Below are 25,679 nucleotides of genomic sequence, written 5' to 3'. Positions count from 1 at the left end.
ACAAATATGTAAAAAATACATTTTTACAAAAGTTACCTACTGCAGCTTTAAGTGTATTTGGTGTGAACATTGAGAAGAGTGAATACATGAGTTTTACACATGCTTTAAAGTTGACATTTATTAATGTTTTTTTTCAGATACATATGTGAATTATTTTTTAATCACGTGTGGCACAAACAGTTTCTCTAAATCACATAAGTTTATGTACTGCTCAGCAGCCTCTTGTGTTACTGTGTTTTTCGGGCGCAGTAATAAACAGCAGTGTCCTCAGCCTGTAGATTTGTCATGTGCAGATACACCTGCATTTTACTGTTGTCTCTGGAGATGGTGAATCGTCCTTCAACGGTTTTAGAGTAATATTTGTCAATGCCACTTGGAGCAGAAATATCCGAGATCCACTCAAGCCCTTTCCCTTCAGCCTGTCTTATCCATGAAATTTCTGCACTGCGAATGCTAAATCCAGAGAAAGTGCAGGTCAGTTTATGTTCGTTCCCAGGTTTGAAGTCGACTGACTCAGACTCAGTCAGTGTCTGACTTTTGCACACTGTTAAAATAAAAGAAATGATCATTTATGAGACACTTGAGTTTTAGCAATAAAGTGAAAAATAGACATGACTTGACAGCAAAGAGATGAAAATTAATTTTTAAAAAAACAAAAACTATATATATATATATATACACTGAAGTACTTAAAATAAATCTTACTTACTGTCCATAGAGACAAGTATGCTTATGAAACAAGTAATTCTGAGGACCATTTTTGCAGCAGTTTTTGTTAAAAATCTCAATGACAAAACACTGAAAAGGAGACAAATATGAAGAGTTTATAAGGCAGAAAGCACATTTAAATTTTTTAATTTGCATAGCCCATCCTCCAGCAGATTTCATATCAATAAAAGGAGGGTCAGACCAAAAAAAAAAAAGAAGAAGAAGAAGAAAAAATCAACCCTATATCTGGATTCATCTTGCTCATTGTAGATGATTTTTGCCACTACAGTGTATTAATTTACTTGAAAGATTAGTGATTAGAAGATTAGTTACTTGAAATTAGTGTTTATTTTACTGTGGAAATGTATAGTAGGCCAACATTTTAAAATAGATTTTGCATGATTGACTATTCTTGAGTCTGAGTTTCTGTTTCATTTGATGCTTACAGTACAATCACTTCAGGTTATGAATCTCACTCAATGATCATTCCTCCAAACTTTGAATCTATTCTCTTTTTGACCTTCCTTATTACCAGCCCAGAAATTCATACTTTCATTTGGGATGTTGTTTATACAGAAGTATTGAAATGTTTTAAAGACATTTCTAAACAAGAAACGTGTTGAATTGTGGGGAAATTTGCAGTAATTGCTTCAGTGATCTCATGCATGAATAGTTTTTGTTCAGCCCTGCAGTTTTTTGTGTAACTGTGAATCTCTTGCACAGTAATAAACAGCTGTGTCTTCAGTCTTCAGGCTTTTCACCTCTAAATACAGCATGTTTTTGCTGGTGTCTTTTGTGATGGAGAGCTGGCCTTGTAGAGACTGAGCAAAACCAGTGCCAGTGCCACCGTCAATATGACCGATCCACTCCAGTCCTCTCCCTGGTTTCTGACGGATCCAGTGCATCCAGTATCTGCTCATTGAGATTCCAGATGCACTGCAGGACAGAGTGACTGATTCTCCTGGTCTTTTCACCACAGAATCTGAGGAGGTCAAAGACTGACCACTAACACCTGAAAAACAGAGAAAATTAATGTTAGATGAATTAGCAAAAATAAATAACAATAATAATCCACTATGGATCAGATTTTCTCACATGCACTTATCATCAGTAGGAGTCCATACAGCAGCATATCCATTACAACAACAAAACTCAAACTAAAAGGCAGTAAAACAGTTATAGGTTACACTGCAGCTGTTTTAGTCACTGGACACATGCACTGACTAAAAGTTCAGTTTATAACACAATCTTTCAGGAGGCTGGGAGACTGAATCTTCCCACAAAATCATTTGCATCTTTGCAGGTTTGTAGACTTACATTGTAGTTTAATGCAGTAATCTGAACTTTATTACAGTAGTAGTACAGTAGAACTTTATTCTGTAATTTATTCATGGTGTGTTATTTGGTATTGTGTCAATGTTTCTGAGATGCAACCAGATCGCCAAATCTGGCCTGGGTTTGGTGGTAACAAACTACAGTGGAAAGATCAATTGTTTTTGGGCACAAGGAGTTAGTTGCTGTCTTTTAGTTTCAAGAACTGGTTGTGGTTCCACATGTGGTAACAATTTAGAATACTGATCCTTCATTAATGAATAACTACACAGGAACAAATGAGTAATGCATTATTAACACTATAGTAACTACTATTAACTAACAAGAAACTCTGATTAATGAATTAGTAAGTAATAGTGATCAGTTGAAGGAGGTAGTTCACTATTAGCTCATCAGTAACTACTGTTTTTTATCATATCTCCCAGAGAACTACTGAGAACTATACTACACGTTCATAATTAAAATGAATAATGCATCATGTATAATTAATTCTAAAGTGAAGATCATGGCAACGCACTAGTGATGACTAAAGTATTACCAAATCCTTCAGAAGGAATTACTTATTATTTGGATCAGTATTCTAAAGTGAGAAACATGATAACTCTCCAGTAGTAACTACTGGAGTCATTATCAACTTTGGTCCCATTTTATATTAAGTGGCCTTAACTACTATGTACTTACATTTACATTAATCATTTGATACAATGCACTTATTGTGTACATACATGTTTTTTACATTGTACTTGTATTTGAAAAGCACCTGCATGTAATTACATCTGTAATTAATTTCTGTTATTACATTTATAATTACACTGTTGACCCATCCCTTACACTTTACCTCTACTCTTAATCCTACCCATACCACTAAAGCTTTTCCTAACCTTACCCGTATCCCACCTCAATAGAAGCAAAAGTGTTTTGCCACTCAATATGAACCCAATAAGTACATTGTACTTATTTTTTGATGTAAGTACATAGTAGTTAAGGGCACTTAATATAAAGTGGGACCTTAAAACATAAAAATAAATAAGCTCCATCTTGACAATACCCATGTATTCACCAACATGTCCTCCAACCAATACGCCCAGGTCATTTGCCTCTTCCCTGAAATACGACCCCTATTGACAGCAGGACACTTTCATTTTAATGTATTGTACCCTTTTATCTGCATCATATTTTGGGTTTTGCATAGCTCCATTAGTATAGCTTTGCAATATACTGTACATACGCAATCATGTGATCGTGGGTTTGATCCCAGGGAATGCATGTGCTCATAAAGTGTATATGCACTATAAATCACTAAGGGTATGTTTAGGGTTAGGGTAGGTGTAGTCGTAAATAATAATAAAAAAAAAAGAGTTTTGCTAAATGGAAATAGGACAAATGGTGGGTAAGGGACTGTTTAAAAGGTCCACACATTGCATTTAAATTAACTCATTTTGATTGGTAACGACAGTCATACATCATTTCATGACTACAGACGTAACACGACACTGTCATTATTTTTACGCCAGCTAGAAGGTGCATGACTTTAAAACGTAAATATAGGTTGTAATAAGGTGCTTGAAAAAAGACCTATAGGGTCGTTGGAGGAGGACAGTCTTATCTGTCTTATCACTTATATCACTTTTCATCATCTTCCCCTTTATCAGCTCAACCATGTCCACCTCATGATGAGTTTTTGAACAGCTGTCTGTATTAGTGTTTCCACAGTGTCTCTCTTGCACAGTAATACACCGCAGTGTCTTCAGTCTTCAGCTGATTCATGTGCAGATAGAAATTAGAGCTGTCCTTAGATGCTGTGAACCTGCCCTGCACTGACTGAGCTGAGCTCTTAGCAGAATCTGAATAATAATAAATAATCCATTCAAGTCCTTTTCCAGGTGCCTGACGGATCCAATGCATTTCAGTGCTACTAAGAGTGAATCCACTGCAGGCACAGGTCAGTTTGTGGGAACCACCTGGAGTCACAACTACTGACTGTTCAGACTGTGTGAGCACAACCTGAGAGTCAATACCTGTGGATAAACATGAAATGTACAAATAATCAGAATTATGTATTTACACTAAGAAAAGAGTTTATTTTGTCCTATAAATATATTTACCAGACACTGCAGCCAGCAACAGCAAGAGATATGAAGTGAACATGATTTATGTCAAGGCTGAACTGGTGATGAGTCCTCCACTCAACAGTGTAGTTGTTTAAATATGGAACGGACATCAGATCATTTGCATAGAAATCCTGAATTAGCAAAACTAGATCTTGAGGTCATTGAGGTTCATTTAAAGGACAATAGTTCCACATCTTAATAAGGATATAATATTGTCCTTCTGCGACACAAATAAATGCTAGTATTGACATGAATAAATAAGATTATTTTTCAAAGAAGGCATGAGTATATAACCTCCTCTGAGTTACATTTAAAACAGATGTGACATTGTGTTACATTCATGTGAAAGTGAATAAAGGACTGTAGCAAAGTTGCAGAGCTTCAGTGTACTGTAGTTGAATGCATACAGGCAAACACAAATCAGCCCTTTTCCACCACTGGGTCATTGTTCTCACATTTAGTAGCACAAATAGTGGATCAGACTCCTAATTCTGTTGTTTTTATGTGAAAATAAATATGATGAACAAGACACCCAAAGTAGCCTGACTCAGTCAATGACACCGACTGAAACAATTGACAAATGAACAGTTCAACATTAACATTTACAACAGTACACATGAATAAGTCTGATTGTCAACAGGTTTTCAAAAGCTCTTCTTACATTCTGTGAGAGCAAACATGAAGATAAAACCCAGTTTAGACACAATATCCATTGCCATGTTATGAAAAGAGGAACCTGATGCAGGAAAGTCAAACAAGTTTTGTGTCTGTAGATGAATAGAGTAGGGCTTTTAAAAGGGACAAGAAGTAGGTTTGCATAGACTGCCCTCTAAAGGTACATTTACATTTTCTGTGTCCTTAATAACCTCTGAAACCATGTCTGCCTTTCAATGTATTGTTTATTCTTATTTAATAGTTCAGGTAGTTAATTATGAATTGTCAAAAAAAAGTGTTTATATAGCTTTTTTTCTTCTTCATGATTTCTGCACTGTCTGAAAACCTGTTCAAAAGATCTTTATTTAAAGATATTCAAGAATGTGGATATAACATGTAACTTATCAGTTGTTAAAAATCACACATCAGAATGCCTTAAAACTCAGTTTATTTTTTTTTTAATTTTTGTTTTTTATTCTAGCATGAATTCAACATTTTTTTTCTTTAAAAGTATATATCCTTACATTTTTGGGAAAAGAAAAGATTTTATATGAGAGATTTCCTGATTTTTTTTTTTTTTTTTAATTTAGTTTACACCATTTACTAAAAAAAACAGGACAAGACAAACACAATCACTTTGCCTGCATGAATTCAATATTCTTATAATGCGTTTGTAAAACGAATATTAAGCCGAAACATTAGCATATTGCCCGCCGACTTTTTGCACGTGCAGTAGTGGTGGAAAAGCGGCTTTTGATTCTTTCAAGAGATTCGTTCTTTTTCAGTTCGTTCACCAAAATGATTTGTTCAGATTCGTTCACTGATTCATTCAGTGACAATTTCTTCATATTACATAAATATGCCAGCAGGTGGTGAAAAAGAGTGTCTTATGTGTTACTTCTTAATTTAACGAACGTATTTACTTGTTACAAAAAACTTTTTATTAAAATGAGTGCCAAGACCCAACTAATTAAAGGTGCCCTAGAACCCTTTTTCACAAGATGTAATATAAGTCTAAGGTGTCCCCTGAATGTGTCTGTGAAGTTTCAGCTCAAAATACCCCATAGATTTTTTTAATTCATTTTTTTTAACTGCCTATTTTGGGGCATCATTAAATATTCGCCAATTCAGTGCCTTTAAATGCTCGCGCTCCCCACCCCCAAGCTCGCAACTCTATAATACATTGCATAAACAAAGTTCACACAGCTAATATAACCCTCAAAATGGATCTTTACAAAGTGTTCGTCATGCAGCATATCAGATCATGTAAGTATGGTATTTATTTGGATGTTTACATTGATTCTGAATGAGTTTCATAGTAGCTAGGCTGCAGCTAACGGAGCTAAAGCTAACATTACACACTGTTGGAGAGATTTATAAAGAATGAAGTTGTGTTTATGAATTATACAGACTGCAAATGTTTAATAATGAAAATAACGACATGGCTCTAGTCTCCATGAATACAGTAAGAAACAATGCTAACTTTAACCACATTTAACAGTACATTAGCAACATGCTAACAAAACATTTAGAAAAACAATTTACAAATATCACTAAAAATATCATGACATCATGGATCATGTCAGTTATTATTCCTCCATCTGCCATTTTTCGCTATTGTCCTTGCTTGCTTACCTGCACAACGTCTGATGATTCAGCTGTGCACAGATCCAGACGTTAATACTGGCTTGTCTAATGCCTTGAACATGGGCTGGCATATACAAAAGTTGGCAAATCAAATTTATATAAGAAGGAGGAAACAATGGTGTTTGAGACTCATTGTATGTCATTTCCATTTATTTTTTGTATTTAATGCTGAGGTAAATTCAATTTTCAATTCTAGGGCACCTTTAAAGAAATAAAATAAGTTTAAATAAGTGGTTTAGTAATAAAAAAAAAATAAAGAAAAATGACTCACCTTTGATGTTGTTCCAGTCCTGTATGTCTTTCTTCTGAGAAACACAAAATGGATATTTTTATAATAATATGTTTTTTGTTTTTTTTCCCCCCTCATACAAAGAAAACAAGTTTAAGATATTCTTCTGTTCCTCGGAAGAAAGAAAGTTACACAGGTTTGGAATGATGTGAGGTTGAGTGAGTAAATGATGTGTCATACTTTATACATGAGTGATAATATAATTGTGGTTATATAATCACGAATATTATAATCATGATATTTTTTTTTTTTTTTTTTTTTTGTAGAAACATATGTTGACTAATGTAGTTCATGTACAGTGCTTGTGCTGTTTTCTCATGTTGTGGTCCTCTGGCACAGTAATACACAGCTGTGTCCTCAGTCTGTAGATTTTGTCCATTAAGAGTCACTGTGCTGCTGGAGTCACTTTTGGAGATACTGAACTTGTTTGCCAGTGAGTCTTTTTTGGTTATGCTTCCACCTCCCCATATGTGCACAATCCACTCCAGAGCTTTTCCTGCAGGATGTCGTATCCAGGCTGTCGCGTAACTATTGTCGGTAACAGAATATCCAGACACCTCACATGTGAGAGTAAATGATTGTCCCGGCTGCAGAACTATAGAGTTTGGCTGAGTGAGGACAATATTACATTCCACACCTGTCAAGAGAGAACAACAATACACAATCGATGAATTATGCAGAAATTATACAAATATCTGTTTTATATTACTTGCTGTTAAAGACACTCACAGGTCATTGCTGCCAAAAGCAGCAGTAATGATGTAGAGTACATGATTTATGCTGATTTCTCTCTCCTCTACTGGGAGATAAACAACACAAACAGCTCCCTTTAAAACACAACGAGGGGTGGAAAAACTGAGCAGTTTTGCATATAGGAAAAACACTTGTCATTTACAATACTGAAAAATTTGTTGACACCCTGATTACTTTTCAGCACTGTTCAGCAAGACATCAAAAATATAAATAAAATAATATATTTTTATTGAATTAAAAATTGGTAAAAAAAAAAAAAAAAAAGAAAAGAAAAAAAAAATGGGGAAAAAAATGATTTTCGTCTCTTTTTGTGTTGAAAGGGGGGAAATGCAAACATTTATGGAGAACACATACAATTTCATATTATCAGACAGGTTAATGACACTATTTTATACATCTCATTGATGTGATGTGTTGTGCCTCCAGTAACAAACAATACAACTCAACAATGCTTACTATACAGAGAATGTTGAGTAACTAAAACTCTCATAAATGTGTATAAATGTTATTTTTATTGGTGGTTTAACAGTTGAGACATACAAATATATAATATATATAATATATATAAAATATTTCTACAGTATCTTTTTTAGGTCAGTATGTTTGCCAACATTTTATTGTATGTTTGTGTAAGGGAATTTACAGTTAGACATAAAGACTAGTATGCTCAATGAAGACCAGAAACAGTGACAGGCAGTGATCAGGGCAGGCAGCAAACATAAACAATGCAGGAACAGGCAAGGGTCACGGCAGGCAGCAGAGAATCAGAAATGAGTAACAGTCCAAGGTCAAACACAAAAATACAGAATCCAGGGGAAATGCTCAGAAATGTCAGACGGTGCTAAACAAGACTTCACATGGAGGTGTGGGTGCAAGTGTCTTTTATGTGTGAGTGAGTAATTGTATAATGGGTAGCAGGTGCAGGGTGATCAATCCAAGGTATGAGAGTAGATGGGAAATGGAGTCCAAATGATGTGTGTAGTCCAGGATGGAGTGCCCTCTGGTAGCAATGACGGGCACTCTCACTGGTGATTGTGACATGGACATAGTATTCTGTTCTTTATGCAAATTAGTTCATTTAAATACATTGTCTTTAACACAAAACTTTGATATAAGTGTCACAGGTGAGTCATAAATTTCGGAAGGACTAAGGATGTGGGACCAGGGAATGGGTAGCGGTACCAATTTCCCCTCTGGGAATTTACGTGGGGTGTTGGTGACAGCACAGACTGAGCATCCCTTGACATATCAGGAAATATCCTGAGTCATTGTGGCGGAGGAGCAAGAGGGTTCACTGACTGCCTGGGTGTCCAGAGCTCAGAGAGGCATGAGCTGAGTCCATGAGGGACATGCGGCAAGTGCATGGAACATAGATTCGTCCCTCAGTACCTCCCGGCAGAGCAGGTTCAGACCGTTGATGGACCACTGGATGGGACTGACTATCATGGCTGGAGGGCTCTGGAGGACAGGACTCTGAGGGCATCTGCCTTGCAGTTCTTGTGGCCAGGTGAGCGAGCCTGTGAGGTGAGCGAGGTGTACGTTCAGAGACGGTCACAATGTGGAGTTCTTTTAAGGTTTGGGGGATGTTATTTGGTGGGCCTTCAGGGAACATTCAGGACGTTCTGGGAATGTTTAGGGGACTATTTCTATAGGATGTTCTGTTAACTTCCCAAATGTCCTCTTTGTAACGTTCTCCCGCGACCATAAAATAACCAAAATAGAACGTCCCCCCTAAACTAATTTCGGAAACGTTATTTGTAACATTCATATGTGACCATAAAATGAACCAAATTGGAATGTCCCCTAAAATCATATAAGGAACCTTGAACTGCAGCACTTTCATTACCAAAAGAGGAAGTTTTTGTCCCAAATGTTCTGTAAAGGTTCAGAATTTCCGTCACTTTTAGAGAACTTTTAGGCAAAGTTACGCAAGGACACGAGAACGTCGCCTTCTACGTGGGTGTTTTATAGAAAATAATGAAGTTTGAAGTCACCGTTATAGAGGTGAGCACTTGTTTTAGATGGGCTCTTGATTCTTGAAAGTTAAGTTTTCTCTGGCTGCGTTTCCAAAACACGCTTATTATAGCAAAAAATGCAAAAAAGTCTGATCAAAAGATTTTGGTTGTTTAGTGTTCCTGATTCACTGGTCCTCTACAGAGACTAAACTTTGAATGCATTAACTGTTAGTTTTGCATTAGTTAATGGTTAATTTGTTTTACAGCTTTTATTTTTTAATTCATTATACACAGTTTTGAGCAGTGTCTTTTAGACTCACACAGACATCATGAATCAGCGTATGAACCTCAACAATGGTGACAATAAACAAAAATCGTTTTTGTGATTTAGTAGCTTGTTTTTTAATGCTCAGAACTGATCTGTTTATCTGAAAATGTTGCCACATTATGCCAAACTCTCAAAAAATCAAAGCATGAGCAGGATTTTATGCAGGATTTTATGCATTATCATAGGACTACAACAAGATGTAAGAAATACAACATGCTGTGAATAAAGCAATTTTATGACGATTAAATCATCAACAATGAGCAACCAAATCATCAGAATTGATCAGATTTTTTTCTCACAATATTTTTTGTAACAAATGTGCTTTAGAAACACACTGTTACAGCAACTGGACAAAAATTAAAGTTAAAATGTCAAGGGTCAGGAGCCCAACTAAAGCAAGTGCTTACCTCCGTAACGGTGACATTTATAAATTTTGATAAAACACCTCAGTAAGAAGATTTGTATGAAAGAAATAAAGTCAGAGTGCTTTGTAATAAGTGAAGATGCAGAGATCTACAGAGAGCTCTGTTAGTGTTTAATGTTCTGTTTCTGTTATCTGAGTTTTGTGAGGTTACCATTGTGCTGAAGAGTAGAGCCTGTGCTTCAGTCAGTGATGATCCAGTGATGATCCTTTTTGTAAGACACTTTTGTTAGTCAATTTAGCTCGATTTTTCAATTCAATTTTTTGACAAGGGCAGCAGGGATGTTCTGAGAACATTTCCATATAAAATATGGTTCCTTAAATGCTCAGAGAATGTTCCCTAAAGGTCAGCCAAATAATGTCCCCCAAACCTTAAAAGAACTCCACATTGTGACCATATCTGAACGTTCTGGGAACTTTACTAGACAACATCCTTATCACACAGTGGGGATGTTCTGAGAATGTTCTGGGAGCGTAAAATTTCTAGCGGGCTACCCACTACACCATAATCTCAAATGCCTGAGTGTATTAGGACGAGAGAACAGAAAACCCTGGAGTGGAGCCAAGATCTAGGTTGTAAAACCTAATGAAAGTGTGAGGTGAAGACCACCCTGCTGCATTGCACATATCCTGCAGGGAGACTCCAGAAACCAAAGCTTTAGAAGCAGCCATACTCCTGGTTGAATGAGCTCGGACAGCCAAAGGTGAAGGCTGTCCAGAGGACTCATAAGCAAGTGAGATGGCCTCAACCACCCACTTGCTCATTCTCTGCTTAGATGCAGGACACCCTCTCCTGGGTGACCCATAACACACAAACAGTTGATCTATCTTACGCCACATGGCAGTTCTGTGGACATAAGCATCTAATGCCCGAACTGGGCAAAGCAGATTAAGTTTTTCCTGATCTGGATTAGAGAAGGGTGGAGGACAGAAGGCCTGCAGCATAATAGGACCTGCAACATTAGTAGGAACCTTGGGCATGTAATCCGGTCTCGGGTGAAGAAAAGCTTAAACCATGCCTGGAGCAAATTCCAGACATGATGGAGAAACTGAAAGAGCCTGTAAGTCTCCAATTCTCTTAAGAGACGAAATGGCCAGCAAAAAGATGGTTTTGAGACTGAGGAACTTTTCAGGAAGCTCTTCCAAGGGTCAAAAGGATCCAAGGTCAGACCCTCTAGCACTTATGTCTAGATCCCAAGCTGGCCTTCTAGTGCACTGAGCAGGCCTCAGCCTCAGTGTACCACGGAGAAATCGTGTGACCAAGGGATTCTTCCCCACAGAACCACCTCGGTGGAGAGACCTGAATCTATGAGGTGAGCCCCCTGAGGGGCCACGCCCACAGCTTCCACAACTCCGGATGAGGGTGCAATATCGTGCTTGTTTATCCTGCCTGTGACAGGAGGTCTTGTCTGACTGGAATCTCCATAGGGGGACCGCTAGAAGACACTAGGTCCAAAAACCAAATTCTGGTGTGCCAGAATGGGGCTATGAGCAGCAGCCGAACCCCATCCCTGCGAACCTTCTCCAGAACTCCTGGGAGCAGAGCGATCGGGGGAAATGCATACAGACGCCGCCTCGGCCATGTCTGTACCATAGCATCCAGTCCCAGTGGAGCTGGATGAGTGAGGGAGAACCATAACTGACAATGAGTCGTCTCCCGAGATGCAAATAGGTCTACTTCTGCACAACCAAAGTTTTGCAAAAGGAGCTCCATTACCTCGGGGTGGAGTCTCCATTCCCCATGCCTCGGCCCCTGCCTCGACAGTATGTCTGCTTCCTGATTCTGGGACCCAGGAAGGGCCCACAGGAGGATCCGATGGGCCAACTTGCATAGGTGACATGAACTCAGACCCCCCTGATGGTTGATATAGGGGACCACCGATGTGTTGTCCGTACGGACCAACACGTGATGGCCCCTCAGGTCTGGGAGGAAGTGATTGAGAGCTCGAAACACTGCCATCATTTCCAGCCGATTTATGTGCCAGGAAAGTAGATGGTCCTCCCACAGACCCTGAGCTGAGTGACCACTCATGATCGCTCCCCAACCCGTGAGGGAAGCGTCCATCGTTAGCATTACGCGATGACAAGGAGCTACCAACATGGGCCCTTGGGACAGGAACCAAGGCTTTTTCCACATGACTAAGGCACGAAGGCATCGCGGCGTGACCACAGCTAAGTGCTGGCTGGGTGGTCATCTGGCACAGTAATACACAGCTGTGTCCTCAGTCTATAGATTTTCTCTATTAAAGGGTAAGTTCACCCAAAAATTAACTTTCTGTCTTTCTGCACTTTCTGTACAAACTTCGTTCATCTTTGGAACGCAAATTTAGATATTTTTGATGAAATCCAAGATTTTTTTTTTTTATCCCCACAATACAGTACACAATACAGCACAACAATGCTCACTATCCAGAAGATCCCTTTCAGGAAAGCATGGTTACAGTCATAACCCAAGATGATTTTTTAACCTAAAATTTCATAAATTAGTATGAATGTTCTTATTGGCAGTTTTTCATTAATCAAGACATACATGTACATATGAAATTTTTTTTCTACATTATTATATTTTAAACTAACACATAACACAATTTTACTGTAATTGTTCAGATAATATTTGTGATTTGTGAGAAAAGTAATTAATGTAAAAAAATGTTTGTTGCATTCAGATTTTGTGCAGTACTGTGGTTGTATTTGCCACTGTGGCTCTCTTGCACAATAATATACAGCAGTGTCTTCATTCTTCATATTATTCATCTGCAGATACATCTGTTTCTTGCTGTTGTCTCTGGAGATGGTGAACCGTCCCTGAACAGACTGAGAGTAGTATATATAACCACTGCCAGATGAGATGTATGCCAGCCACTCCAGACCTCCTCCTACAGCCTGTCTGATCCAAGCCAAGTCCTGGTCACTGCTAAATCCAGAGGCTGTACAGGTAAGTCTGTGAGATCCTCCAGGTTTAATGACCGCTGACTCAGACTCAGTCAGTGTCTGACACCAACAGACTGAAAAATGAACAGTTCAACATTAACATTTACAACAGTACACATGAATAAGTCTGATTGTCAACAGGTTTTCAAAAGCTCTTCTTACATTCTGTGAGAGCAAACATGAAGATAAAACACAGTTTAGACACAATATCCATTGCCATGTTATGAAAAGAGGAACCTGATGCAGGAAAGTCAAACAAGTTTTGTGTCTGTAGATGAATAGAGTGGGGGCTTTTAAAAGAGACAAGAAGTAGGTTTGCATAGACTGCCCTCTAAAGGTACATTTACATTTTCTGTGTCCTTAACCTCTGAAACCATCTTATTGCTTCGTCTTTTCTAGCTCATGATAATTGATTAAAAATGAAGTGCACTAATAATTGGAGTAACATGTTTTAGGTGTTTAGAGATGAGATGGATGATTTTTTTTTTTTTTTTTTTTCACATGCTTTAATGCTGATGTTGATGATTGAAAGTCAGTTTTTTTTTTTTTTAATTAGCTGATTTTTTTTTTTTTTTTTTTTTTTTTTTTTGATAAAGTAAGGCATGAACAGTGAATGTCTCCAAAGAACATAAGTTTATGTACTGCACCTCTTGTGTTACAGTGTTTTTCAGACACAGTGTCCTCAGCCTGCAGGTTTGTCGTATGCAAATACACCTGCATTTTTCTGTTGTCTCTGGATATAGTGAATTGTCCGCCAACAGTTTTAGAGTAATATTTGCTACTGCTGCTTGGAGCAGAAATAAATGAGATCCACTCGAGCCCTTTCCCTTCAGCTTGTCTTATCCATGAAATTTCTGCAATGCCAATGCTAAATCCTGAAAAAGTACAGGTCAGTTTATGTTCGTTCCCAGGTTTGAGGACGACTGACTCAGACTCAGTCAGCGTCTGACCTTTGCACACTGTTAAAATAAAAAAAAGAGAGACTGAAGTGTTTAAAAATAAAGTTGATTAAAAAAAAAAGTTGATTAAAGGTGCTATAGAGGAAGTTTTCGACGACTGAGAAACCAAAGACGGTTAGTGAGTTTTTGAAATGAGCGCATGCGTAAGAACAACCCCCCTCCTTCACAGCTCATTTCGAGGGAACGCCTCCCAAAACTCGTGCACGAGTATTGGAACACGAGTGTTTGTTTACCACCGGCATTCGCTGTGTCGTGTTAGTGGATTCATTATGTCGGACTCACCGCAGGTAACTCATAATCTGCAGTTGTTACTCCTGACAAAAACATTGCATGCGGCGCCTGTGTATGGAATTACGTTTCTGCCACAATTCCGCGTGCGCAAGATCATATTTTGAGCACGCAAAAGGGCATTTTGCACACGCGTGAACTGAGTTTTGCGGAGAAATGTTCGTCTCGCAAATAAAAAAGTATTTTGAGCAAACGAAAATCTATTTTACATTTAAAAGAAGTTTATTTGGATGTGCACATATATTCTCTTTCGCGTGTGAAACGTCTCACTTGCTTGCTCTCCTCATACCCACACTGAGTGCTCTCAATCACCGATGGCTCACATGCTCAACACAACAGAGCATTACAATGTGCCAATTCCAGCCAATCAGAGATGAGGCTGCTAAATTCTGATTGGCTAGCTTGACAACTAATCACAAAACTCCCTGCTTTACTGACAGCGGAAGAGGAAAAATACATGGTGGAAGAGGCTTTTGTTTAATGGCTTGAACACTACCAAAGTCCCTTTTAAAAAAAAAAAAAAAAATCAAAATCATATCATATTATTACATAATGGCACGTCCCAGTGTTTCCTGCACCTCAACTGACTATATGCAGGAGTGCTCTTTAGAACTTATGCAATTAATATATAGCTCGAAAACTTCCAGTGAGATGTCACTTGCTGGTGTGTTGAGCATCAGTAGTTTAATACTTAGTTTACAATCAGAATATAGTCACTTAAATAGTCAGGCATATTATTAATTTAGTTATTCAAACGTAAGAAATGATAAATAAATAAATAAATAAATAAATAAATAAATAAAGACATACCTCATTGTTCCTCCTCGGCTAAATTCAATTCGACCATCAGTTTTCAAACTTTCGTGTGAAAAAAAAGCATCAAATATTAAATATTTATTGTGCACTTTAGTTAGATTAATTGAATAAAATGTGTATTTTTACAAGTGTGCTGAAATCTTTGATCTTGTGCTGCACTGACTGACAGCTGCTGTGTAGCCTAATTCATTCACAAGAAGATACTGTTTTTCATAAAATTTTGTGAGTACTTAATACTTCATATTGACAAAATGTATTTTTAAACCTAGTTATTTTATAATGTTTAATATTTAGTAAAAAACGAAACAAAGTGAAATATATGCACAAATAAATGCTACTTTGTCGCCACCTGCTGGTTAAAGTGGTAATTATTGTGTTTTTTATTTTTAAATAAGTTTCCTATCAAATGTTGAATTTTCTACATTTTGAAACGTTTGGTTTTACAGTGGGGCAATCTCAGAAGGATGAACAAGTAATGTTTGTGGTCATCACATTAAAAATAAGAAGTGCTGGAAAAAAGTGCTGGAAAAAAATGTGTGTGCGCGTCTAATTACAGAAACGTCATTTTTAAATCCCAATAGCTTTGTCTTTATTGCAATCAATAAAACAATCAAAATTAGGTAAATGTGATAAATGCATTAAAATATGAATACAACATTAAAAAGTCAACCATTGATGGTTGTGTCGATGTACAGCGAGTACAGAACGAACAGCTGACAGTTCAGTGGAAATGCCCGAACTGGCTCAATGAGTAACCGTGTATATGGTTATTTAACTGGTAAGTTAGATTTAACTTATTACTGAACTGCAGGTTATATGGGGTCTCTAATGTTACATGCTTTCAGAAATGAAGATGGACAGACTTTTGCCCTTTTAATTAGTTTATTTTATATTTTAAAATAAAACATATGAAATAAATGCATAAATGCAAGGTAAAGTAATTATCAAAATACTTCACACTATTTAGGAAGGATAGTATGCAACATTGGGATGCAGGCTTGTTCTCCCTCACTGCAAATAAATAAATAAATAAAAATGTAGGTAACAATGACATATGCAAATATATAACAGTATAAATCTTGGGTGTGTGACCCACAAACATACTGTTATTTTGCATATGTCATTGTTAAACAAAAGCCTCTTCCACCATGTATTTTTCCTCTTCCGCTGTCAGTAAAGCAGGGAGTCTTGTGATTGGTTGTCAAGCCAGCCAATCAGAATTTAGCAGCCTCATCTCTGATTGGCTGGAATTGTGGCACATTGTAATGCTCTGTTGTGTGGAGCGCACAAGCCATTGGTCATTGAGAGCACTCAGTGTGTGTATCAGGAGAGCAAGCAAGACGTTTCACACGTGAAAGAGAATATCTGTGCACATCCAAATAAACTTCTTTTAAATGTAAAATTGATTTTCGTTCACTCAAAATACTTTTTTATTTGTGAGACGAACATTTCTCCGCAAAACTCAGTTCACACGCGTGCAAAATGCCCTTTTGCACGCTCAAAATATGATCTTGCGCATGCGGAATTGTGGCAGAAACGTAATTCCATACCTGTGGAGTGTGGAAAGTTACTGGAGCGCGCACGTCTCTCACAAGGAACGTAATGGCAGTGATTGACAAGCCAAAGGGCCAGTCGTTTATGCGATGATCACACAAACGATTGGCTGATGTTTTTAAGGCCCTACCTCGTGCACAGATGATGTATATTGATATTATTCCTTTCAGTGCACCTAATAAATAGTCTTTTATCAGTTAGTAAAGACAGTTTCAAGTAATATTGCAAAAATGTATAAAACAAAACATCCTCTATAGCACCTTTAATATGCTAGGAAATAAGTAATTCTGAGGACCATTTTTGCACAAGTGTTTGTTAAAAATCTCAATGACAAAACACTGAAAAGTAGATAAATATGAAGAGTTTATAAGGCAGAAAGTACATTCTAATTTGCATAGCCCAAAGAAAAAAAAAATCTATATCTAGATTCATCTTGCATATTGTAAATAATATTATTTGCCACTGCAGTGTACTAATTCACCTGAAAGTTTTAAACAACATTTCTAAACAATTAATGTGTTGAAATGTGGGGAAATGTGCAGTAATTGCTTCAGTGATCTTAATAGTTTTCAGTTTTCAGTGCATTAATAGTTTTTGTTCAGCCCTGCAGTCTTTTGTGTAACTGTGACTCTCTTGCACAGTAATAAACAGCTGTGCCTTCAGTCTTCAGGCTTTTCACCTCTAAATACAGCATGTTTTTGCTGGTGTCTGTGGTCACTGAGAACTGGCCTTGTAGAGACTGAGCATAATATATAGTTGAGCCATATATACTCCCAATCCACTCCAGTCCTCTCCCTGGTTTCTGACGGATCCAAGCCATCCAGTAGCCGCTCACTGAGAATCCAGATGCACTGCAGGACAGAGTGACTGATTGTCCTGGTCTTTTCACCACAGAATCTGAGGAGGTCAAAGACTGACCACTAACAGCTGAAAAACAGAGAAAAAATTATGTTAGATGATTTAGAAAAAATGAAATGACAATAATAATCTGGAGAAGTGAATGTTAAGTTAAACTTGAAATTGTAAGGGAAAATTTTTTATTCATTATTCTTAAATAAAGACTGGAAATTTATCGGATGAGATGAGGTTTGATGTGAGATCAAAATGAATGAATACTATTGGTTGTGGACATGTAGTGTAAAGTGCAACCTGGAAGGAACAAGGAAGCTGATTGGCCATTGGATCTCCACATGTCACATAGAACCAGGTGTGCCTGTTTGATTATCAGGGTGCAGAGGATCTCTGCTGGCAGTGAATGCGCTTCTTTTACCCAAGTTGGTGCTAATACTGGTTATAAAATCAAAGGAGAAGTGCTGTTAAAGCATGCATGGATATAGCCACTGAGTTTGGAAGAAACCACATGCTGAGTTTGGTCAAAGACAGTTGGGAAAAGCCACAATGTGTTCATCAACTTTGAGACGCTACTGGTAGGAGAAATAATAATTTATTAAGACTACAGACTGTTTAAAAGAACAATTGTGAGTGTCTTGCAAATTGTTTGTTAATGCTAACAGTTTTGGCATTTAATATGCTAATTGACCATGTGCAGTGAGCACGTTTGATTTAGTGTTGTGGTTGAACTGCACTGCTATGTATTGTACTTCATGTGATTTATGAGTGCTTTAACATTGTTTGTAGTATAAATGATCTTTAACTGATATCATTGCTGTGTATAGTAACTTATATTTGTATGTTTCCATGTGTAGGTTATTAAGCTAAACATCTGACTAAGCATCTGAGTTAAACATCTGAATTAACCTGTGAAGAAAAGCAAATGAGGATCAAGTTGTTACTGAAAATAAATTGCTTCGATGTCAAAGGATGTTTTGAGTTATTCCATGCGCACTCAAGAGTTGATTGAAGCCTTTGTCAAGTTAGGGCAGACATTGTGGCAGAGAAGAATCCCTAGATAACTTGACACTTAATAACCACGCTTGTGGATAAGAAGATTAAAGGCTTCTGATGGTCCAGAAAACAAAGCTGGCGCAAGGGACAAGAATCAACATTGTTAATATCAGTCATCAGTGAATTAATTGAGCTGTTTAAAGACTTGAGGTAGAAAAGATGGCAGAAGAAGCCTTGGGGAAAACAGTGGACCAACTTAAAAGAGAGAGAACCACTGTAAAGATGTGTTTTACCAAGCAAGTAAACCTTCTCATTCGGGAGTCAAGTCAAATGATTGAATCTGAACTCAGGAAGGAGTTCCAGAAACTCTCTTGTAGTGCAAGAGCACTTTTTGATGCAAATGATGACTATAAGATGGGACTTTTGCAGGAAAGTAGAGTGCAAGAACTACCTGTCATCATGATGCTCATGGAAGTTACAGCTAATGCAGGGCAGAAGATTGGAACTTTAGTAGACCTTGCATCAGATACCAACTATATAACCCACAAGGCTGCAGAAAGGTTGAGGTTAAGGAGCGAAGATGTCACTTTGATAGTGCATGGAGTTGCTGGAATGACCATTAAGGTGAAAACCAAGCGATATCTTCTTAGAGTCAGAGTCAAGACTGATGAGGACAAAGAAAGAGCGCACAAGCTTCTCTGTTATGGCTTGGAAGAAATTGCTAAAGTGCATAAAGTCATTAAACCTAAGCAACTGCAGAGATTCTTCCCAGAAGTCAAACTTGAAGATCTGGTAAGACCTAAAGAGATTGAACTTCTTATTAGCCATCGAGAAGGGAGATTAGCCCCACAAAGAGTAAAGATTGTGGAGGATCTTGTCTTATGGGACAGTCCTTTGGGAAAGACCGTAGGCGGAGCTCATCCAGACTTATTTGAAGAAATCAGTGTTGCTGCATACGAGTCTAAAACACATTTTGCTCTGTCAATGAGAACAGCCGCAGTAAAATATGAAGAGTCAGTGGGAGGATCTGAAATGCAAGAGATGTCTAAGTCAGTCCAACTACTTCAAGAAACTAGAGCTGAGACAAACATTGCAGCTGCTAGCAACCGTGAGTTCTTGGAATGGTGGAAATGGGATAGTATTGGGGCAGCTTGTGAACCGATGTGTGGAGCCTGTCGCTGTGGAAACTGTCAGCCAGGTGGTAAGGAGATGACACTGGCGGAGGTAAGAGAACTTGAGATTATAAAAGAGTGTCTTACCTACGTAGAAGATGATGTGCACAGCAAGTCTCCTCATTGGCATTCAAAATACCCATGGACTGAAGATCCAGCTTCCCTTCCTAATAATAGAAGTGGAGTAGAGGCAACATTTCTGAGAACAGAAAGGCAGCTCAAGAGGGAGCCAGAATGGCAAGCCGCTTATGCAACTCAAATTCATGAAATGGTGGAGCGAGGAGCAGCAATCAAGCTCACTGAGGATGTAATCAATTGTTGGAATGGACCTGTGTGGTATGTGAGTCATCTGATTGCGCTAAATCCTCACTCAGTTACTACTCCAGTTCGCCTGGTATGGAACAGCAGTCAGAAATTTAAAGGAGTGTGTATGAATGATCTTCTTCTTGAAAGGCCCAGATGTTCTTAATCCGAATCAGAGCTGTCCTTCTAAGGTTTAGAAGAGGAGTTTATGCTGTCCTAGGAGATATCCGGAAGATGTATAACTCTGTATGGCTGGAGGAAAAAAGAAATGCATCTGCATAGATTCCTGTGGAGAGATGGATCAGAGTGAAGAAATAAGGAGAGTATGCAATCACCAGAGTTAACATCGGCGACCGACCAGCAGGGTGCATTGCACAGTTAGCCATGCGAGAAACGGCAAAACTGACAAAGTTTTCTCATCTTCATGAAGAGCGCAGAGTTATCGAAGTGGATAGTTATGTAGATGACATTTTAACATCCCACAATGATCGGGAAAAGCTGGATAAAATAGCCGAAGGTGTTGAGGAGATCCTAAGAGCAGGAGCGTTTTTCTTGAAGCACTGGGTTCGGTCAGAGCAAAGTTGGAAGCCTTCTGATGGAGAGTCAGTAAAGTCGGCAGAAGAAGATAGGAATCCTGACAACTTCCAAACCAGCTGAGGGATAAAGGACAACAAGGCCCTTGGACTTGGGTATCTAGCTGAGGAAGATAAACTCTACATCATGACCTCAATTAACTTTTTCCAAGTGGAAAAAGAAGATGAGAGTAGGACAAAACCTCCTTAAAGAGGAGGTCAGGGCCAAGACTCCTAATCCTCTGACTAGAAGAGGAACTACTGAGTCAGGTGGCGGGGCTGTATGATCTGAATTGGCCTGGTGAACGCCTGTCAAACAAAAAGGGGCTATTCTTGACCAAAGATACATGGGATAAACCACTGTCAGAAAGGCCTCAGAGAAGAAGTCCATTAAATTGTTTGAAGAGTATGTTCAGCTTGGCAAGATAAAGTTCCTTCAGAGGGTTTAACACCTGCAGGCTGGAATGGGAAACCATTGGCAATAACATTCTCTGATGGGAGTGATAAGACCTATGGAGCTGTAACATATTTCAGGTGGGGAACAGACCAAGGCATTGAGGTGAGGCTAGTTGAATCCAAGGCCAAATTGACTCCTTTGGATCAAAAAGGAGAAGCAGTTAAGGCTGAAATGTGTGGTGCAGTTTATGCAGCCAGACTCAGAAAATATATTGAGAAGCATTGCCAAGTGGAGATTGACCAATGGTTCCATCTGGTGGACAGCCAAACAGTGTTGGGAGCTATTCAGCGGGCTAGCTATGGCTACCAGTCCTTTTTTGCAAATAGAATAGGAGAAATCCAAAGAACAACACCTGTTAAAGACTGGTGGTGGATCCCAGGTGACTTAAACATTGCAGATATTATCACAAGGGGAGGTAGTCCAAAAGACCTCAAAGAAGATTCTGCATGGCAAAGAGGGCCAGTGTTCCTGAAGTGGCCAGTAGAGGACTGGCCAATGAAGTCAGCTGCTGAGGTTGCAACTGCAGCAAGAGAGAGTATTAACAAACTCCAGAAGAAAACATTCTCTGCAGTATTAACCAGATATATGGCCAAGGGAAAACAAGATGCAATCCTCCTTGAGAAACTTAAAGTAAGGGCTCATGAGAATGGAGAAAGATCTGAGTTAAATCATCTTACTGTAGACTCTGGGTCCTCTGCAGGACGGATGGATCTTTCATTAGGAAGGATGTGTGGTGGCTTAATTGCAAGTAAGTTGCTTAATGTTGAAAAATTCAGCAGTTTGTCTAGACTGGTCAGAGTTGTTGCTTGGGTGCGTCGAGCTGCCGAGAAGTGGCTTAAGATCAGAACTAAGACCTCTGGTTCATCAAAGTGGGAGGTGAAGCCTTTTGAGGGAGGACTCAATGAAGCTATCTTGACAGTAAGTGAACTGGATGATGCTCATGAAGATCTTTTTCTAGCAGCCCAAATGAATGTGGTATTTCCTGATACTACTCTTAGCAGGTTGGCAGTGTATAAGGATGAAACTTCTGGACTGTTAGTTTGTGGAGGAAGAATTCAAATCTACAATGAAGACAAAACGGCAGTTCCAATCTTGCCCTATAATGCATATGTGTCTACGCTGCTGGCTCAGGAAGCTCATCAAGTAAATCATGAAGGAGTGGCTGGAACTTTGTTGAGGATGAGAAGAAAAGCTTGGGTGGTAAAAGGCCGTAGACTAGCTAAGAAATCTGTAGACTGCTGTGTGACCTGCAGAAAGGCAAGGGCAAGGCAATGCCAACAAATTATGGGAGATCTTCCACCAGAGCGGTCTGAACCAGCTGCTCCATTTGAGTTCACAACTCTGGATTTGTTTGGACCTTATGTGGTAAAAGATGAGGTAAAGAAGAGGATAGGACTCAAAGTTTGGGGAATTGTCTTCTGTTGCATGGCATCAAGAGCCATCCATACTGATATTGTCAGTGACCAATCAACAGAAGGATTTCTGCTGGCATATCAAAGATTTACAGCTTTAAGGGGACATCCAAGAAAATTGTGGTCAGACTCAGGATCAAATTTTATAGGGGCCAAGTCTGTTCTTGAAGATCTTCATAAGTTCCTAGGTCGACAAGACAAGGTAAAGTTAGAAACTGAAGCAGCCAAGAACAGCACAGAGTTGTCTTGGAAAATTCATCCTGCAGATTCCCCTCACAGAAATGGAGCAGCAGAAGCAGCTGTCCGTCTGGTGAAGCGAGCCCTCCAGAATCTGGGGTGTAATGGAGTTATGACATGGGGGGAATTTCAAACATTTCTTTACACTGCAGCAAACTTGGTTAATGAAAGACCTATCGATGCCAGGACACAAAGTCGGGAAGATTGTGTGGAATACGTAAGTCCAAACTCTCTTCTTCTGGGACGTACAGGGAAAAGAGGAGATCAAGGAAGTTTTGAGTTTGAAGGTTATCCATACAAAAGATTAAGAATCATCCAGGAAGAAGTCAACAAGTTCTGGAGAAGATGGTGTCAGCTTGCAGGTCCTAACCTGTTTGTAAGAAACAAGTGGCATACTAAAGAACGTAATGTTGCCGTGGGAGATGTGGTGTGGTTGGCTGACCAGAATGCTTTAAGAGGTCAGTTCAAGTTGGCCAGAGTCGTCAGTGTAAATGCAGACAAGAAAGGAACAGTAAGAGATGTAATGGTCAGAGTATTCCCTAGTTATCCCGTCTCAATTGTTAAACCAAGACTAACAGAAGCAACCAAGGATGTCAAACCAACGAAAAAGCTTTGTAATAAGATCCCAGCTACAGTTCTTCATAGGGATGTTAGACGCTTAGTTGTTTTAATTCCCACTGAAGAACAGTAAAGAGATTGAATGTCAGCCAAGAAGTGTGTGACCTCCTTGGGTCAGTTGACCAGGAGCTCAAGTGGGAGGTGTTAAGTTAAACTTGAAATTGTAAGGGAAAATTTTTTATTCATTATTCTTAAATAAAGACTGGAAATTTATCGGATGAGATGAGGTTTGATGTGAGATCAAAATGAATGAATACTATTGGTTGTGGACATGTAGTGTAAAGTGCAACCTGGAAGGAACAAGGAAGCTGATTGGCCATTGGATCTCCACATGTCACATAGAACCAGGTGTGCCTGTTTGATTATCAGGGTGCAGAGGATCTCTGCTGGCAGTGAATGCGCTTCTTTTACCCAAGTTGGTGCTAATACTGGTTATAAAATCAAAGGAGAAGTGCTGTTAAAGCATGCATGGATATAGCCACTGAGTTTGGAAGAAACCACATGCTGAGTTTGGTCAAAGACAGTTGGGAAAAGCCACAATGTGTTCATCAACTTTGAGACGCTACTGGTAGGAGAAATAATAATTTATTAAGACTACAGACTGTTTAAAAGAACAGTTGTGAGTGTCTTGCAAGTTGTTTGTTAATGCTAACAGTTTTGGCATTTAATATGCTAATTGACCATGTGCAGTGAGCACGTTTGATTTAGTGTTGTGGTTGAACTGCACTGCTATGTATTGTACTTCATGTGATTTATGAGTGCTTTAACATTGTTTGTAGTATAAATGATCTTTAACTGATATCATTGCTGTGTATAGTAACTTATATTTGTATGTTTCCATGTGTAGGTTATTAAGCTAAACATCTGACTAAGCATCTGAGTTAAACATCTGAATTAACCTGTGAAGAAAAGCAAAATGAGGATCAAGTTGTTACTGAAAATAAATTGCTTCGATGACAAAGGATGTTTTGAGTTATTCCATGCGCACTCAAGAGTTGATTGAAGCCTTTGTCAAGTTAGGGCAGACATTGTGGCAGAGAAGAATCCCTAGATAACTTGACAGTGAAATAATTCTCACTTGAAATAATCATCAGGAGAACTCCATAAAGTAACATTTCCATTATCACCATAAAACTGTCAAATGAAGAGAATAAGAAGATATTTATCTACACTGCAGCAGAACATAAACACTGACTGAGGATTCAGTTTATAACACAGTCCTGTGAGTGTCTGAGTGACTCTGATCCTCCCTACTGAATCATTTGCATATATAGAGGATCGCAGGTGTAAGGATTTTTAATCTAGTTGTGTTTTAATTTGAATATTTGTTTAGTAGGCCTGTTCACTTACTCTTCAGTCATTCATTATTGACCTCATGTCACACAGATTCTCAAAACAGCCAGGTCACAGATCTCACGAACACAAAATCACCAGTCTGATCATAGTCAGAGGATGCAGGGGGAACTAATACCTTTGGCTGCAACTGCTTGCTCACAACAAAGTCACGTTCATACAAACTGCTAAGTCATTGATAGACAGAAATCAAAAGGTCTCAGATGAAGTGTTTGCTGCTCCATTCATTTATGAGCCTTCAGTTTGACTCATTCTGAATTTTCCTACTGTCCATACAGACATATTATGCTCATTAAAAAACAGATAATTCTGAGGACCATTTTTTTTGTCTCTTTGACCATTGTTTGTCTCTTTAAGATAATAAAACACGGTAACGCTTTAGATTACAGCGCAATGAATTTACAGCGTAACTATCGATAATTATAGCGTACCTGTACAGTAAGTACGTGTAAGTATAGGGGAACAATATGTAAAGTATTGGGAATAAAGGGTAACAACCAGGAAACTATCAAATTATTTATACTGTAAGTATTTTAGAACTAAGGGGTACTTACAATGTTATGATAGACAACAATCTTATGTTTGGGAGCAATTTAGCGAGAAAGTGCACTGATTAAGTTGTTTCAAGTAGAAAGAACTATTGCAATCTTTTTAATACATGGGGAAATATACTTTTGTTTCATGTAGTTACAGGGAAAGTATGACATTGCGGGCCGTAAATTAAAGTGGAGCTTGGTACCCTCTTATTTCATGTAGTTACAGGGTAAGTATGACATTACGGGCCGTAAATTAAAGTGGAGCTTTGTTAAATTAAAGCATTGTACTTTACGTACATACGTAAATTAAAGTGTAGCTATATTTGCCCATGTATTAAAAAAGATTGCAATAGTTCTTTCTACCTGAAACAACTTAATCAGTGCACTTTCTCGCTAAATTGCTCCCAAACATAAGATTGTTGTCTATC

General features: G+C 38.4%; 2 gene segments (V, D, J or C); both read right to left on the bottom strand.

Moving 5' to 3' along the window:
• Positions 1 to 1,375: 1,375 nt before the first annotated feature.
• On the bottom strand, positions 1,376 to 24,973 carry LOC125263434. The segment is given in 2 exon segments: positions 1,376 to 1,720; positions 24,441 to 24,973. Coding segments are annotated over 2 exon segments (384 nt in total).
• On the bottom strand, positions 3,691 to 4,255 carry LOC125263445. The segment is given in 2 exon segments: positions 3,691 to 4,058; positions 4,146 to 4,255. Coding segments are annotated over 2 exon segments (363 nt in total).
• Positions 24,974 to 25,679: the final 706 nt, after the last annotated feature.

This window comes from Megalobrama amblycephala, linkage group LG2 (genome assembly GCF_018812025.1).
Source record: "Megalobrama amblycephala isolate DHTTF-2021 linkage group LG2, ASM1881202v1, whole genome shotgun sequence".
Classification (NCBI taxonomy): Eukaryota; Metazoa; Chordata; class Actinopteri; order Cypriniformes; family Xenocyprididae; genus Megalobrama; species Megalobrama amblycephala.
This window is presented reverse-complemented; position numbering and strand designations above follow the sequence as displayed.